Source organism: Osmia lignaria, chromosome 13, assembly GCF_051020975.1.
Source record: "Osmia lignaria lignaria isolate PbOS001 chromosome 13, iyOsmLign1, whole genome shotgun sequence".
In the NCBI taxonomy this organism is placed as follows: Eukaryota; Metazoa; Arthropoda; class Insecta; order Hymenoptera; family Megachilidae; genus Osmia; species Osmia lignaria.
In genome coordinates this window covers 7,301,921-7,320,062 of record NC_135044.1, presented here as the reverse complement: position 1 = coordinate 7,320,062, position 18,142 = coordinate 7,301,921, and the positions used below count along the sequence as shown (strand labels likewise).

At 32.6% G+C, this 18,142-nt stretch overlaps 2 protein-coding genes across 6 annotated transcripts in view; one reads left to right on the top strand and one right to left on the bottom strand.

Moving 5' to 3' along the window:
- Positions 1-215: 215 nt before the first annotated feature.
- Positions 216-10,308, bottom strand: LOC117601936 (uncharacterized). The gene is made up of 9 exons (XM_034319308.2): positions 10,252-10,308; positions 9,121-9,295; positions 8,769-8,886; positions 8,529-8,673; positions 8,334-8,421; positions 7,871-8,237; positions 3,372-7,676; positions 3,046-3,127; positions 216-2,935 (listed from the first exon to the last, which is right to left on the bottom strand). Exons 1-7 carry the CDS (start codon positions 10,277-10,279, stop codon positions 3,966-3,968), a joined length of 4,632 nt encoding a protein of 1,543 aa, XP_034175199.2. The 5' UTR covers positions 10,280-10,308; the 3' UTR covers positions 216-2,935; positions 3,046-3,127; positions 3,372-3,965.
- A 1,354-nt stretch (positions 10,309-11,662) lies between these two features.
- Positions 11,663-18,142, top strand: part of LOC117602224 (adenosine receptor A1) — a 39,469-nt gene continuing 32,989 nt past the window's right edge. Inside the window, exons 1-3 of one of the 5 annotated variants that reach the window (XM_034319960.2) lie at positions 11,663-11,730; positions 12,205-12,349; positions 14,007-14,287. The gene's annotated coding sequence lies outside the window, so the exon portion shown is untranslated. Of the gene's footprint in view, positions 12,350-13,662; positions 14,288-18,142 lie in introns of those variants that run through there. The other 4 variants (XM_034319962.2, XM_034319961.2, XM_034319959.2 and 1 more) reach the window with 4 other exon arrangements.

Below are 18,142 nucleotides of genomic sequence, written 5' to 3'. Positions count from 1 at the left end.
TAAAATATTATATTAGAATCTAAAATAAATTTAAGAATTACTTAGATGTTATATTTGATCTTTTAAAATCTTTCCAATTTTTCTAAGCTCATCACTTTGTAAATATATATAGATATACTTAATACCATCTATAAAAAGTATGCCTTTAGATATAAAATTTATGACAGAAATGTTTTCAATGATCTCTTTTACAATGCTTAAATTATAGATATATGTTTTTAGTGTTTTAATTGTTAGTGATCTATATTCATTGTATTTTGTATTATTAGACTATTCCATTGTACAAATTTTACATATGTCATTCATTAATTTGTACAATAGTTTTATACAATAGAGGCTGCCAGACTGTTAATGATATGTTTTAAATTAAACACAATAAGATATTTTAAGTTATAGATTTAAGAAGGTACAAAATACCAAATACTTTTTAAAAAAATTAGTTTAAGTTACATAATATAAAGCAAATAAAATATATCTGATTGCTGAAAGTAAAGCGAAATATTAGTTTTAGATTTTTTAATACTTTCCCCGAAGCAAATATTATTGTATCTTTATTTTATCCTAATAAAATAATATTGATTCAAATTTCAGACTATGATAAAGTTATTTATACTCAGTTACAGAAACGTAATACAAATTAATATATATCCTAAAAATTATAGATGGTAATATAACTAGGATAATATGAAGTTTTTATATTTTGTAGAAATTTATAATCTCATTAAAATATTTAAAAACCGAATTTAAGAGGTACTTATTATTACTAAAAACAAATTACTTATTGCACAGTATGCATTAATAAATTATCACATGCAAATAGAATATGGAATGGAACCTTTGGTGATGAATGAATTGGATGAGGGTCATGAACTCATCAGGATCTTTCCTTCTCCATTTTAACAATGGAGAAGAAAACACTATCATTATATTGCTAATGTTTTAAACGTAAATTATTAATAGATCATTTCAATATATTTAAAGATGCTTGTATTTACAATAACTGTACATAAAAAGTTACAGATATATATTTTCATATTTCATTGAATTTAAAATAATTTGTATTATTTCTATATCTCCTACTTTTAAAAGCCTAATTAAAAATATATTCGGTATATAAGAAACTACAACTATATTTATTATATGCTTTGGAATTTAAAATAGTTTTATTTTTTATACATTCTTCATTCTAATTTAATCTTTTCTATGAGAAATGACAATATGAATTACTGTATCTAAAGTACATACATTAGCAACCCAAAAAAAATTTATATTCATAGAATATTTAAAGAATAAAAATTCATTAATGAATATATAAATATACCAAAAACACGTTTTATAAAATCAGGTATACTATTACAAATTAAAATCTTTTGTAAAAACGCAACTACAAAATAAAAAATAAAAAAAATAAAAAAATGTTAAAAGTATTCAGACAATTGTACCCTGTTATAAATTATATTACGTTCAGTTTTAGTTACAATATAAACGTAAAAGATGAATGTCTGGGAGGTAAATGTGAGGTAAGTATGTTGGTAATATACTTTTTAAAGAATTCAACCTATGTATGTAATTTACAAGTATAGGCAAATACGGGTTTATTACTACTAATATTATTTATTATTATAACAGACTGTTCTACACAGACACAATAATGAATTTTTTTCATGAACACGAATGAATGAGGGATTTGATGTGATGTTATTGTACTAAATTAATATCTCTGATATCAGACTTTCCTTAACAAATGCTTCACGCTGCATAAAACAATTTTCTCTATAAATAATCAGCTCATACCACGTGGAAGCAGTTGGAAATTATTTGATCACATAATTTCAATCAGTACATATAATCATAAATCTATTTAGGTTCAACTTAAAACTATCAGACTTCTTTTTCAAATGAATAAATAAATTAATGGTAACGATATAAGAACTTAGGAATACCATGTAACTTTTTGTTGAATGCGAGATTTATAGCTATTTGTAAACTTTGTACATATGATAAACTTTATTTTTTATTATTTATATCAAAGACGTTTCATCATGAAATAGTAAATTTGATTATGCTTAGTTGTATGACGAGGAACGAATTGTATATTTGTCGATGATGAGCAAAACCGTAAAATTCCATTATACTTTCTGTGATAAAACATTCAAGTAAATATACTATATATTAATAGAATCAGGTATAATAATTAACTAATAGTTGTAGACATGAACATCAAACATAAAGGATATGGCACTAGGGTATATAAGTCATTTCTGATTTTTAAATGACTGGACATGATTGTTACATTTACGTCAAAGACATTCGAACTAAAAATGAAGTAATAAATTGACTTGAATGATGATTAACGCATAAGATTCTTGGACGTTTATCCTTTAAACGTTACACTAACTCTTTCCATTTAAAATTTGTACAGTGAGGCATATTTTACCCACATTTGGAAAAAGTAGCCGAATAATTATTAAAAATATATGTAGAGTCTTTAAAACATAAATTAATGCAAAATGCTATTAATTCGAGTATCATATCAAATGACTTTTTATGTAAAAAAATTCCTATCCACTTTAACAACTATATAAAGACTAAAATGTTTCTTTTTATAAGTTCTATATAATGTTTTTAATTTTTTAATCTGATTTTTTTTTTAAGTAGCTATTATTCTGTTGTAGTTTCTTGTGTAAATAGAATGAAAGTTTTCATTTCTAAACAATTAGTGATGACTAGTTATGTTATCTGCATTGTGATACATATCTGTGTACTTATAACAAATTATGTTGGTATAGATATTAAGGGGACAGATCGAAAAATGAAATGTGACGTATCTCATTCTGCATGGGGGTACAATTACTTCTATGTAATTTGGCAAGTTTATTGACACTGTGGAGTTTGTATTTTCTTGAAGTCCTTGAATACGAGGGAATAATTTAATCTGAAATGTAAAATATTATTAATTTCTGAACTTACTATAACATAGTAACTATAGAATTAATATTGATATTATTCAAAAAAATATACTTTACAATTCATCATCAATTTTACCTATTCAAGTCTTGTTTGGCAACATTTAATTTTATCATCAGCCTGGTTGTCTTATTTCTCTGAATTTACATAATTCATAGAACTGTAAAATGTAAAACAGTTATTAAATTTTGAAAACACTAATTTAAAATTTAAAATAAAATTAAAATTAGTTGTATTTTCATGTATTATATTCATTCGTACTTTCAACGCTGTAAATAATTATGTAACATTATTTTTAATCTGAGAATTCTATAAAACATTTATATTGAAAGCCCTGCTTCATGATTGCAGACATTAAATTATATTAAATTTATTTTTACTTGTAAGTATATAAATCATCTTACCTTCAGTAGAATATTGATAAAATTGAAATTTCAGCATGTTATTACTTTGCATTACTATATCGTATATGTACAGAATTACGTATATACAAAAGTAATTCATTTCAGAATATACAAAATCTAGTCCTTTTAAAAGTTAAAATTCATTTTTAAATAATTTTAAATTCATTAAATTAATGAGAATTATTAAGAAACTAAGTATAAGTGAGCAAATTAAAAAGAAAAAAAAAAAAAAATAGAAAAAGAATGTATAATACTGCCCAGTCTTATACACAATAAATTTATAAACATTAAATGATCTTTTATAGCTTTTGTATAAAATCTAACGTGAACACATGTACGATCTATATGATCTCTAAATATCTTCCAGGTTGACGCATCGAGGTCCCTCCAAAAAATCTTCACTGACGTTGATCTTCAGAAGTTGTACTACGCGCACGAATCTTCCCGTGACGATTCACCTCCGTTTGTACAATATTTACAAATTTTACAATGCCAGTCTTATCAGATTAATGTACACTTGCTTTTTGTTTTTTACTTAGAATTCCGAGCAAACATTTCTTACAATAGGGAATCGTTATAACGAGGCGGTATCAATCATCGACTAGTCTTTTTACGTTTGCGTTTTGACTCACCGGACGGATTCCATTCTGGATCAACATCGGTGTAAGAATAATTTACCTTAGGAACGTTTCTCTTTGAACTTCTCGTTTGCCTTAAGGGTGTCTTTTTAGCCTTCTTATACGTTCCCTCCTCCCCCATCGACTCCATTTCGAATCTTTTCAACGACGTTATATCAGGCAAATTGATTTCTTTGCCCTCCACTGTCGTTTTCACTGTCCGTTGTAGGCAAGATTCTTGGCACAATGTACTATCAGGCTGATCGTTTGTCAAACGAAATTGACGTTCGATCTTTTTCGTATTCTCTTTGGTAAGATTTTGACGAGTAGCAGAGTCTTTTAAGTAACTTCTTCTCGCTAAGCCAGAACCGCAATGATATTCATCACGAGGATCCTCCTTGCTAGTGGAAAACAATTGGTATTCGCTCTTAAGAACAGATCTCTTCTGACTACTCTCTGACGCTTCTAAAGCAGCTATCGACATCATAGGCACAGCAGGATAATTATCCATCCTCTCGGCTTTAATCGGCATCTCCTCGTACGCCATAGCGTGCACCTTCAACCTCTTCTTCAACGGCAACTTGTTATCCGCCTCCTTTCTGAATACCTTCTTCGAGTCGCATTGCACCTCGAGCTTCTCCAACGTGTTACTCTGCAACAGGCTCTTCTCTATTTTACACAACAACTGATCATCGTACCGTTTCCCTATCACGGTCTCGCTTTTCGTTCTCTCATGCTCCTGGACGGTAGGGCTTTGTACTGGCGACTGGGCCGGCAAGAAATACGGAGTACTTTCGATACAAGACACGCGAGTATCCGCGCTCGGATGTATACATTGTCTACAATGCGTGACGATATCGTACGCACAATTTAAACAAGAGCAACGCGACCTTCCGCACGGGCTGCTCGATTTCGAATGAGAGCAAAGGGACGTGGCGTTGTTGATTTGTAGGTTGCACGATACGGAGGTGCAGTGTTTGTGATACGGTACGCACAAGTCCGCGTTTCCAGGGCAATTACCATAAATCTGTGGCAACGTGGTCGGATGAGTGGCGGGTATGTGAAGAGGGTGTTGAGCATCGACATCGTGAGAATGCGAATGAATTCTATTGCACCCCGGAATGACGCAGTTCGACGGGATGTGATTGGATATGTTGCTATACTCCTGTTTAATATTCTGACGGTACGCGAGATTCGAGGATTTCCGCTTATCGATCGATTTACTCATTGCATTTACATCCTGATACATCTGGGAATTGACGGGGAGCATTTCGGTGGATAGCGAATAGGATTTTGTATCTGAGAAATTACCGTCCTCCAGCTCTACCTTGATTCCTTTGCCTCTCGCGACTGAACTGAATTTGTTCTCTTGGTATGGTAATTCTTTATTGTACAAGGTTAATTCTAAATTGTACGATGCATGATCCAGGGAAGCAACGGCTTCGAACTGTCCACACTCTTCAGACGAGGATACCCAAGATTTTTCCTTCGATTTACCACCGTCTTCGTCGTTGATGTGATCCTTTGAATTCTCCACAGCTTTGTTTATTATGTACAAATTACTGTTGGGTGATTTCTGTAGTAGAACCACAGTCTCTCCGTTAAGTATCACATTTGTGTTCTCTTTCATGGTCTGTGTATTGTTCTCTGTAGGAGCGAAATTATTCGTTAACATTTCCGTTTCATAATTTACCTCTGCTTCAGAATTAGATGCTATTTTGCACAATTTATTATCGTCCGTGTCGTTTGACGCTACTTCAACGTGAAGTACCTTGTTTAACGCATCCTCCGGGTAAATACCAACGATTCTGTTGATGATTTCTGAGGATGGATTTTCCAATAACTGAGACACGGTGTTCGAAGAATCATTCGTGTCCGTTTCATCGTCGGTGATTTGATTGTAACACGTGTACTTCAAGGATGCGTAATCTTTTACCTTTATTTGTTCACACTTTACCTCGGATTCAGGTTTTAAGTGAGGCACGTGTTGCGAAACGCTAGCCAACAACGACAGACCATCGATACTATCTTGTAATTCGGAATCTTGAACGATATTATATTTATTATCGATACTATTACGTACATTTACCTGATCTGTTACTTTGTATGAATTGTCACACTCTCTCTTCGACGTTACCTCTGATGACGAGCGGGACATCTCTTCAGGAACGTCTTTCTTATCAACGGATTTATTAAAATTTTTACAAGAATTTTCACTCGGGCACGTTGCATTAATTGTATTAGAAATATCTTTTTTATTTATAGAATAAGATTCGAAAATAGATTCTCTACTATTAGCAATGCTTGATTTATCTCCTGTTACATCATTGTCCGTCTCATAATTATAACTTTCTAATTCTATTTGCGCACAATATCGTTCCTTCTTCGATTCATCCATTGTGTTCGCAGATTTTAGTGATTTCAATTCTGTTTGCGGTTCAAACTTTTCTTCTGTCACTGAATTTTCACGCGATAATTGCTGCGTATCTTTGATTTCAAAAGTCTCTGCTGCTTTAGTAAAAGTCGTACCTTTTGTAAATTCTTTTTGTTTAATTTCAAAATTAACTATGTTATTAGTATAGCCTGTTGTTTCGCTAGAACAAACATTGCGTAACGTTTCGTCAATTGAAATATCCTGATCGTGTTCCTCGTTTATCGATAATGTAACTTTCTCAGTCATTTCGTCGCTAATTACATTAAACTTAGAACGATTAGATTTAACGGGATCCCCTTTCAAATAATACTGAGTACATACAGCGGTATTATTTACACCCGGCCGTTCCGTTTCTAGATCACAGATTTTTTTAAAACTTTCAACTTTTTCGCACGCTTCAGACTCGGGGAAAATGTCTGTTTCTATCAGTCGTTTAATCACAGTCTGTTTATTAAATCTATCGTTTTCTTTTTCGTCGCTCTGTACATTCGAAACATCGCCGTTATTTAAATAATTATTACTAATAACGATATCTGATATTTTTGATATTTGCTTTTTCGATGAGAAAATCTTTGTTAAAACTGGCGCAACAGTTCCCGGCGAGACTTTCACGTTTACTTCTTTAATATTGACTTCGGTGCCGTTTAATTTTCTCGTATTCTCTTTACAATTTACCAACTCGGCATTGATCTCAATGTTATTCTCATTACTTTTAACGCCAGCCGACTGGCAAGTATTTGAATCGTTCCTTGAACCGACTTTTTCCACACAATTTGATGGTTGAAGTGTATCTTTCGTGTGGTAACTCCTTAACATATTCAGTGGATTCTGAATACGATCTCCATTCTCTTGGTTGTGCTTCTTTTTCTTCTTCATCTTCTGTGATGACTTCACTATCTTCATATCAATCCTTTTCTTCGCCTCTTCTAACCACGGCAATTTTCTCAACTTTCTTTTCTTTATACATTTTTCCAGTACTACATCGCTAGTTAAATCGATTATTACAATTTCATTGGACTTTTTACATTTTCTTTGTGAACAATTTTTATTTGATTTAATAAGATTAGGATTAATTTGCTTTGTTGAAATATTATTCGAAAAACTACCTAAACATTTAAAACTAGTTTTTTCTTCTAAATTATGAAATTTCAAAGATTTTAGCATAGAAATAGACTCGTTTTGCTTAGTTTTATCTGATATTACTGAATTTACATTATCTACATGCTCTATGTGTTTAACTGCGCTATCTTCCGGCTGAGCGTGAACACAAATTTTATTAGTTTTGGCATAATAAAATTAATTGTATTATCTGCACAAAGCTTATCGCCTGTGTACATGTAAACGATAAACTTTAGTTGTGTAATACTTGTATCATCACCATTTTTATGTTTATCAAAACAAAATTACTATTTTGTAAAAAAAAATAAGTAATATAAAAATATAAATACCATTTTTGAGTTAATACTACTGGACGAATCAGTGAGAGGTGCAGGTCCGTCCTTCTGGCATTCACTTCCATTGCTTTTTCTGCAGTACTGTAGAAATATTTCACAATGCTTTTTTATATCAAATTTGTGCTGCAGTAGAGTTTCTGTAGAATTTTGTTGACTTTTTGGCACTTTTGGTAATACATCTCCTAATATACTTGGTGAAAATGTAGATGGCAGTGGCCCCAGAGATGCAAGTGCAGTAGCTGTTATTTGATTTCTTACAGCCATATCATCATTTATTTTCCTCCACAAGCAATAAATTAAAAAATAACGGAGATACATGATACTTGTTTCTGGGTGTGCAGGAATATTTTTCATTATTTTCCTAAAGAACCATATAACATAATATACTATCACACTTTAATTAACTTTGATTTGAAAGGAACCTGAAAACTAACTTTTCATTATGATTTGTACTTACGTTATTACTGGGTCCAAAATATCATGATAGCTCTGACACATAAATTGTATTTTCATTAAAGTATCTAATAAATGCTCAACTGAATGGTCTGAAAGAGATGTTAAGTAAATGTTTGTTCTTTTTTCTTAATGATATTACACATTTATATGTCTATATTTAAATTAAAATACATATTGTGTGAAAATATCATCATACCTAGATAAACATAGAGACAAGAAGTAAGTCTTGCACAAATTTTATCACGATCCTCTATTCTTTTTCTAGATGCCTTCAACTCCATGTCTATGTACAGTGCTAATAGGTCTGACATATTACTTAAATAAATGAATCTATTTTGATCCTAAAAAATAATAAGTTAGACTGTATTAATATATCCCCCACTGAGAAAAATGATCTAGATCACTGTGATAAATTAGGATAAAAAAATTTGTTTACCTCAGAAAGCTCCCGATAAATATATAAGAATAACACCAAAGTTTCGCTAATAAACTCCTTTAATTTTTCAGTTCTTAAAGGCTTTGTATAACATTCATTCACACTAGCACTTACATTTCTGCAAGTAAATTATATATTAAAATATTCTTCAAATTTTAAGATTTTAAATTAACAATAATTTAACAAGTTTACTGATAAATATCTTAAATTTTTTACTGCAATAATTTTAATTCCTTATTAGTATAACAGGTGTGTAAAAACTACATTTTATAGTTTTTTCACCAGTTCCCAGAAAAAAAAATATTACTGGTAAACTGTAAGTACTATTAGAATAAACTTGTAATAATATTACCTCACATAAAATTGCATAAGTTCTGTTAAAGATGCCATACTTTTGTACGTGTATATACATTTGCACATTTGTTTGAATTTTAAAATCCAAGGAAATAATTCAATAATCGATGATCTTGATGCATCATTGCTCAATTTTGGAATTTCTTCACTTTTAATCATTTTCTTTTTGGTATCTGCACATTGATAAATATGTATGTTGAAAGATTTGATTTTGAAAAATCATCAAAAAGTAATCTAATAAAAGCAACCATACAGATAATCAAATTCTAATAACTCTTTTCCTTCCATAATTAAAAATTATGTAATTATAAAAATCTAATGAACACAATAAACCTAATTAAAGTAATACTTCAAGCACAGTAAAAAAAATTACATTAAAAAGCTTGTTTGAATTTTTGTTGTAAATAGATATACATATAAAAATTTATGCAATTTTTTATGCATTAGATTTTACACAGAAAGAGTAGTAATTAAACATTTTTTTTTTTTTTTTGGAAGGAAAAGTTAATTATCTCTGATGTCTGGGGGTAAGTATTTAAAATTTGTCGAACACGGACGCTTCACGCACCCACTAACAGTCACTTACATTTTTGAATACAACTCGCACACAAATGTGGAAAAATTACAAACAAATTATATAAAATTTCTTATGATCTTAAACGACATTAAGTAAATAACGATAAATATAACGTGATATAAAAACATTATCAAATTATCATTCTTGTTTTACGAAACATTAACGATATTAAGGACTTATTAAATTTGTAGAAATTTTTAAAAACTTTTGCAGCAAAGCCATCGCATATATAATACTTTAAAAAATTAACTTCACGAAATACTTCGGAAAATTATTCAAAAAATTAACATAGTATATGTCGAGGGGTACATAGTCAATTTTTCACAAAGAACTTATACAATTATATCAGAAGATACAGTTGTCGAGGAACTTCATTTGCATTTATGTGGATTGAGTTAGTAGGCACTGAATAACAATGTCAATAAATGTAACGACAAATCGATCGAACGTGTGTTGAGGCTGCGTGTGAAGACTAGCGTGCTTTCGGATGCTAAATATTCGTAAACAACATTCGGAAAAAAAAACACTTGGGCAAACACCGAAACTGCATACCTTGCACCGAAGCGTTTTCACTCTGCATGTTGTTTATCTGTTTTTCCCCACAATAAAATTAATTTTGTCGAATTTTTCGATAACCTGTTAGTCTGATATAAAAACGTTTTTCCCTACTACAGCATACCTCACACTACAGACCGCAAAGGGAACTGCCGCGACCGCGTCTCTCCACACACTGCTCACCCAACAACAGCCATATTGATGCTAACGTTTGGTACAACCACCGCCAGAGTGCGTATCTAAACCTAAACTTGCACTGTTACCAAGCTCTCTTCTTCTCTTGTATTTCGCTTGGCAACACATTAAAAGTTAACTATCTTTTATTGGATATCGTTTTTAGCTATGAATACATTTTATTGCGCTAAAGGATACTTTGAATTACTTCCTAAGTTATTTGTGTCTGATAGAAAAACCTAGGCGCTTACTGTTTCTCAAGGTAGAAATAATTTAGAAATAAACGGCTGATTCGTCGGGGTTGGAGGCAACTTAACCAATAGAAATTCACCTAACACGAAGCACGCAAATCATGGGCCAAGAACCCCGTCAATCTTCCTCCACCAAAAAGGCCAATCAGTATCAAGCAATTAAGTAATTGCGACACATAAAAGCTTCCAAGCATGTACACGCATTTTCGTATTTTCGACTGAAATATTCGAAGAATATTGGGAAGATTAAATTGAAATTATAAAACTTTCATATCTTATCAATAAAAAATAGATTTTTCGCAAGGTCTACGGCTGCCTGAAACAAGTTATATGAATTTATATTCATAAATTATTATCAATTTAATAATTCATATAGCTGAGACATTTTTACATAAGCTTATTAGATGCAAATAAAACAAAAAAATGTATATATTGATATACTATATATGTACTATTACATTCGCTTTGAAAATAAATTAAATTTAATATTTAATAGTCTTAGGATTGCTATTAATACGTAAAATTGTTTGAAACAAATAATTAATTTATAATTTAAAAAATTATTGATAATGTAATTTTCTTTGAATTTGTTTACAAGCTAAAGAAACGCTAAAAGTTAACATTCTTTAGGAAAAATTACTGTGAGATAAGCCCTGTTTAATAAAAATAAAATATAACTTTGCGAACCACCCCGCCACACTTCTCTCTCCCTTAGTAATGGTTTTAAACGCAAATAGGTGGACGAAAATGTTGAATGACGTTATCCGAGGGAATAGATACATTTGAAATATTTAAAAAGTGTTTTTGGACGAAAAAGGAATCGATTGGTAATTTAACGGAAATTTCAACAGCTAAAAAATTGATTCAACGACGATGACCAGGAGAAGGGGCGCACGCGCAACGGTACCTGGAGAGGTCGGTTTACTCTCTCGGTCCTTGTTGGCCGTAGCCGCGGTCTTCTGTTCCGGCTGTGTCGCCTACTTCGGGCTCAGTGAGCCGATGTGTGAGCGCCGCGACGCCCAGAGCAGCTTCAACGTTAAGCGTCACCGACGTGGGTTTGACGAGAAACTACGTTTTCTTTCTCGTCCTGGTCATCGTCGTTGTTTTCGTCATTTTCGTCGTTGCCTTCTTGTTAGTCTTTTTCGATCGGCCATCGTTGTGGCGCACGCGGCTACACATTGCCAATCGGTTTGGTGCGCGACGAAAAGGGGACAGAGAAAGACAGAGACTCGTATACCCTCCTCCTCCTCTTCTTCCTCCTCCTTCTCTTCATCCCTTACCCTCTCTCCCTCCCTATAGTATCTCTCTTTATCCCTCTTTTGGATATCTTTCACCCCAACCCTATCTCTGTCTTTCTCTTTTCCGACAACTCGCATGTCCGTTCGCCCGACACTATCGTCTCACTATCGCTGCTGTCCTTTGCACCCGTGGTTCACGTGTTCCGCGAATGCGTCGTGAATCGCATCTCCTCTCTGTGTCCTCGACCGATCCTCTCGTTATTCGAGGGTGGCATGGTCACGGAAAGGAAAGGGAATGACCGCGGCCGTGGACGCGATCAGCGATGAACCAGCAGGAAGGAAAATGACATAACACGCAAGGGTACATGCAAACGTATTGTGTTTGACGGTTGGTCGCGCGATACGTTTTCGCTTCGTGGATATTTCGATGACGTAAGAAAAGTAATCATAATCACTGGCTCTTTCACTCCTTCGTTCGAACGTATCACGTTTCCTTTTTTTCTTTTAATTTTGATTTGTTTGTTCTGACTAAAATGGAAGGGAAATAGCAAAAAAAAAGTTGAAATAGGCAAGAATGGAGGAGGAGAGATGAGACGGTATGACTGAATGCGCGAACGAGCTAGGGGCGGTGACGAGAGAGGGAGGGGTAGAGGGACATGCATAAAGAGGGTGTTGCGGATAGCCATACTTCACAATTCTTTTTCAGGGTTTTCTGTTTAAATTACGGTAAAAGGTGTAATTATGACATTTTAATTACGTAATTGTTGAATATGGTTCATATCACATTCGTTTGTAGAATTTTTAACGAATTTTAATTTTTCACTTAATACAGAGAGTTGAGAAGCATTCGGTGAATTACATTTCATTTTTAAGCCTCAAAGCTGCCTTATTCTTAACAAATATTTCTTTTGGCTTGTATTGTGCTTTAGAGCACGTATAGCTCGAGCTGCACAACTGAAAGTAAGAATTTGACTTCGATTTGACCTGTTGATTCTACAGAAAACACTTGTCCGTTATGTGAGGCACGCATGATTAGTAATTTACCTGATGCTATCAATCGGTACACGCATGCTGTAGCTATTATCATATAGCACTGTACATTTTTAATTAACCCGTTCATGAAATGATTCTAAATTACCGTAGAATTTTATAAATAATTTCAAACAATTTTCGAAACAGTTGAATTTTTAACAGTAGGTATTTTAAAACATAAAATTTCATTTTGTTACCTTCGTTTTAACATTACAAATGAAAATTGAATTTATGCATGTGTAGTAAAGATTATCAGAAAACAGAAAGTTATTTTAAGATTAGAATGAAAATGTCTATTGTTTCAGACTTGATTTGTAAGATATCTTTTGAGGTTCTCACCTTCGACTTTTAAACAAAGCTATATTTAGTAACCACCATCTCCTCCAATGTTTTTCCTTTTGATAATTTGAAGATATTTAATTAAATCCAACATTTGTAAACATTTTATATAGTAACGATATTCATTGTATATTTACGAGCACATAATAAATGATACCAGTACCAATCATAAAAATCAATTGTTTGTAGTGGTAGTCCAAATTTTCTCGTTGAAACATAATACATTGGAACGAACAAATTTATATATTCCTAAAAACAATAATATAATATTTTTCAGTACATAACTTTTTAATCCTTTAAAAATGTTTATACGGGAATTATAATATAACAGCAATCATTGTTTTGTGGGTAAAAGATCGCTAGAGATTTTAAGTTTAATTTAAAAGTGCTATTGTCGATAAATATCGATAATACCGAAGTGTTAACGATAATTCGATATATCGATATTTATCGATAACAGCAACTTTAAATTAAACTTGAAGTCCCTAGAGATCCTGCACCCACAAAACGATTATTATTATTATGTTACAACCCTCCTTAATACCATATAGTAACTTTAAAATACAGATTTAAACAAAAATTCAAGTTTGCACCGATAAAATGAAATATTCAGTTCACTTTCATACAAAACAAAATTATAAATATTTTAAAAATTTTGCACATTAAATTATTTGCGGCATCGAATGTAAAGGTTCGACTAAAATTACATCCCTGATAGTTTGCACGTGGGAGTGAAGATGCACAGTAAAGAAAGAAAACCGTTCAGTTAACTCCATTATTCATTACTGATACTAATTTAAGTGCTTATGTCAGTGAATTAATTTGAGAGCAGTATATCGTTTGTGATAGAAACATTACTGTGAAAAATAGATAAATACTCTTCTGTGTGAACCTTACGTGTTGACATATGAACATAATAAATGTACATGTAAACAATGACAGTTTAGTTAAGGAAATTAGTGCATAGAAGAGAATTTGTTGCTGGGTGTTCACTACACGGTGAGTACTATGTGGATAGATGTTGTCATAAAGTTTGTTCGTTCGTCGTTAATCAATTAATTATACTCTTTTTTTTAAATTTCTATTAGGCTGTACTATTTTAAATTCAAATATATTCCCGCCCTTTTCGTAAGGTAGGCACTGTCCACCGATCACCAGAAGTCTTGTAGGACGGCACAGGGGCCAGAAGGGGTACTTTATACACACCAACTAACCCCCTAGTTTTACACAGGCCTAATTAATAATGTGATTCGATCAATCATACAAATCAAATAAAAGGAAGGTGTTAATTAAAAATACACGTCGGTTTGATACTTTGTAGAAACCTTAAACCGACAGGATTTTATTATACCGATCCCACATGTTCAGAGATAATATTTCTGAACGTCTCACGTCTCGTCTGTCCAGTTTTTCTATGCTCCTTGCACCGATCCGTATTCAAACGTCATGCCACGATATAAAGCACTATAGACATTTAAGTCCAGACGAAGGATGTAAACGTATCCCTGGAATCTTCAATTTCACGTGACTTTCACCGTTAAATTCTTCATTCACCACGTACATATTAATCTTGGTGTCGCCGATAACACCGCCAACATTTAACTTAAGATTACATGCATGATCAAGAGCTTGAAAAGTTAATTAAATTAGCTGATATCATACACGATATCAGATTACCGTTTATGTATAAAATAGTCATTACTCTTAAATGCGTACAATTAATTTCTTAGTTAGTTGGATTAGTAAAATTGTGTTAGAAATAGAATTAATATATGTACATACTTACAACTTTTAAAAATGTCCGCCATAGAAATTGCCTCGCACGTGGTTAACCTCAAACACACGCCTCACACAGTGATACATTAAAAGTAGTTAGAGTCAATGTTTTCTTCGTTTCACCAGAACTCTTCGCCTTAAATAACCTCCAATCAGACGGTTATCGTGTTTCCACATCGTATTATCGTATCCTGTTCACTTTCTTTCACTTTTTACCACAATCGTTCACAATTTATTTTGACTGTCATTTTGACAAACACTCCATTCACAAGGTCGAAACATCCAATACTTATACACTTCTTTTAATTCTCGGCTGGCGGACCAATTTAATCTTATATTTCATGTCATTTTAATTTTAATATTTTTAATGAAAGATAAATATTTCAAAAACTACGTATTTTTTCCGGCATAATCGAAATTCATGAACCTTGACCATTTAAACGCATCAACGAATTCATTAATATGTTTTGAAAGGAGGTTAGGTCCCGTGGAGAATTCAACTTTGTTATTTAGTTTGATCCAACGACGAAAGTTACGGTTCGTGAGCAGATATCACGATGCAGAACGAAATTTGCACAATGATATGAAACACTAAGGAATGAAATTCGTGGCACTGATAAAACGATTTGCACTTAAAAATGCGTTTAATATTTATATCGCGTCATTTTATACTGCTTTAGTAATTGACTCATACTTGATGCGTAGCATGAATCGTCCACAGCCACTATGTAATACCAGGGACCAACGTAAGAGCACGCTTGTTTTCGTCGCGATCAAGCATATTTAGCGTCTAAATGATATATCGGTTGTCTCATGCGAATATATTTGAAACAATAGACAGCTTTGGTAACATATTGTGACTACGCTCCATCGAACGAACCGTAGGTCTTGATAATGTAGATCTACGGCCTTGGACATACATACATATATAAAAATGTTAATTTTTAGAATTTAACCTTACTTTTTGTATGTACTTATTCTTCGTTTTGCATAACACGAGTTTGCATAATTAGAGATTTTTTAGGAACTTAATGATGGTGTCACGCAGAGGTCACATGTGCTTACGAATTTACTGATTTGCAACGAAAGAAGACCTTTTTGAACAGGAAGTTGTATGTATCAACCTTTGGGCCTACTGTGCGGGACACACACCCTTCCTATCTGTTTCAAGAGGCAGTGTTTAACACGTGGCACTTCCGCCAGGACCTCCATCAGTACTTCCTGTTTGGGTGGGTTTTCTTTCACCGCAATCAATAAATTTGTAAACACCTGAAAGGCACTATTGGATTTGAAAAAATATATAGTTTTATTTAAAAAAAATTAACTTGGCCTTCATCTTTCTCAACCATTTCATAATCATGCAGTCCACTTAACGTTTTCTTAAAGCAGTTTTGAAGCTTCAGTGTAACTGTATTTTGAAAATTTCTTTAGGGTTTATGAGACCTCGGTATTAGAGTTTACCTGCTGAGCTTTACGGGGACATGCAGCACTCAGGTATGGTTGGTGGAAACAATGTAGCGTCGTAAATTAAAGCGTTAAACGATGGTACCTAGTGATCTAACCAGGGCCGTGCATATTTCAAAATGCTTTGGGGGCGACACAGATGTCTCTGTACATATTAATACTTCATAGAAGCATGCAACCGAAAATCTAATTTCAATATTTGCATCATATAACCTTGATTTAGATCTTGAACGAGACCCGAGTTCCTTATCTATCCATATATCTTCCAAAACCGTTTCCGTGCTCGAATTTCATGTATCTTCACGTTTGACTGATTTTACAACCACTGTGTAACTAGATAGGCCCTATCTAGCTGGAGACTAAGGTGTTTGCCTAGTTCCTTTCCTTTCCTTTCCATCAGAAATTGTTGGAATAAGTAAGAGGATTTGTTATTTAGGCCGAAATGCAACTATACTTAGATAAACAACGAAGGAGATATTTAGGTGGCTTGCTTCAGCTGGGACAATCTGTATACTTGAAATTATGAATGAACACTTGGGGACTTGGCCCCCAGACAAAAATCCTAGTTACGCCAATGTGGCTGCAGTATATCTACTATTGTACATTTTTTTCACCATACTTGGGCCGTACGTGACTAAATCCTAGAGTAGTCTGTCAGACCTCGAAGACCTCCTAGACCAGTAAATTTCTCTTCAAGGGTTTTGTCCGGCCATAAATTATTTCTAAGACCTTAGAAATCCAGTTTACATTGGCACAGTTGCTTGCAGCATTTATCGATAATATTATTTCCAGTACTTTATAAATAATTTCATAATTCATTCTAATACATTTTCTCAGAAATAGTTACACAAAAGATCTTCAAATGATGTTTTATCTACACTCAACGTTAGTAACCCTTTACATTGTGTATCTAACAGTTACTATATGTATAAATAATATTTTTATGTTCACCATATTTACATATTTTTTCACGGATTTTGCATGTTGCATATTCGTTTCTGGACCTATTCCAACGCATATTTGGCATCAAGCTTCTCTAGGTGATTTTCCTTCCTTTGTTTTCAGCGAAACAGTAGTCGAGCCAGCAGTTTCTTGTAAACTGTTGACTACAGAAAAAGATACCTCTCTTTTTGATAGCACAGACCTATGTGTCCTTTCCTTTACTAATAATTCTTTAAGCTTTCCGAAGAATATATGTCCTTTGTATGCTTTATTCCTGTATCAAATCGGTTTAGTTTCTCTTGATAATGCACGATAAATCAAACAGGACACCGGATTTATTGGAAAGAAGAAGAACTATTCAGAGAAAAAGGCATGAATATGAGATATCAAGGTTTTACGACGAGTATTAATTTGTTCGTTCCGTCGCAATTTTCATTTTTACGAACAGGAAATTTTTAATCGAAAAAGTTTCATATATTGGAATCAATGATTTTCAAAGGAACAGCATAAAATTTAGAAAATAAAAATAATATGAAACAGAAAATTTAAATTTAAATATTAGTCTTCAAATTCGAAATATGTAGCTTCTAAAAATTCCTTTTATTTTTCGACACACTGTGCACAATCATTCATCACAAAAACGTCAATGGTATTTGCAAAAAAAATTCTGCA